Source organism: Camelina sativa, unplaced genomic scaffold (assembly GCF_000633955.1).
Source record: "Camelina sativa cultivar DH55 unplaced genomic scaffold, Cs unpScaffold03529, whole genome shotgun sequence".
NCBI classification, from domain to species: Eukaryota; Viridiplantae; Streptophyta; class Magnoliopsida; order Brassicales; family Brassicaceae; genus Camelina; species Camelina sativa.
The window spans coordinates 1-784 of NW_010924630.1; the positions used below are offsets into that span (position 1 = coordinate 1).

Below are 784 nucleotides of genomic sequence, written 5' to 3' on the forward strand. Positions count from 1 at the left end.
TAACTTGGATCTTTTGAACCTCTTTTCGTGTAACCTTTTAATAGCTTTCCTGACTTTTGAAACTCTCAGGATTACATGCGTCAGCTATTCCTTGCTTTGGATTATTGCCATGGTAAAGAAGTGCTCCACCGGGATATTAAACCTGCCAATCTACTTGTTTCCAAGGATGGGAGGTTGAAAATTTCTGATTTTGGGAGTTCTCGTTATGTGGTGGAGGAAGATGTTGACTTAAACGTGGGTTCTAGTGGTACGGGTGATACGGGTGATATTGAGGCTTCAGTCTGGACACAGGAAAGGTGGCTAAATTTCTTCGATGGCTTTACACTAGATGTAACAACCTTTCGGTACAAGGCTCCTGAGCTCTTGAAGCAAGTAACCACATACTGCTCGAAAGTTGATATGTGGGCAGCCGGCGTGATTTTCGCTAAATTGCTCAATAAGAACTCTCACATATTTGACGTATCAGCCGGCATGGAGGAATCAGATCTGCTCAATCAGATCTTCACACTTTGTGGATCTCGTAGTGTTGATGAGATTGAAGAGTTTCCTAGACTTCTAAAGCAGAAGTTTTCTCAGTAAGTGTTTCTGTTAGCTTTATGTTTCTGTTGCTTTATTCTCGATTAAGTGTTGCTTTGTTCTGACTTTTTTTTCTCTTTCTTCCACAGCATTTCTGAACCAGCTCTGGATCTCTTGGACAAGATCTTGGTCCTCGATCCATCAAAGGTATTATTTACGTCAAGCTAAAATTTGATAAAAAAAAACGAAAGCTATATTTTTGGCATTG

General features: G+C 40.3%; 1 protein-coding gene across 1 annotated transcript; it reads left to right on the forward strand.

Annotated features, from left to right (window-relative positions):
• Window positions 1–30: 30 nt before the first annotated feature.
• On the forward strand, window positions 31–723 carry LOC104774549 (cyclin-dependent kinase C-2-like; the record flags this gene model as incomplete). The annotated part of the gene is given in 2 exon segments (XM_010499118.2): window positions 31–575; window positions 666–723. Coding segments are annotated over 2 exon segments (558 nt in total), but the record flags the coding sequence as incomplete, so codon positions are not given.
• Window positions 724–784: the final 61 nt, after the last annotated feature.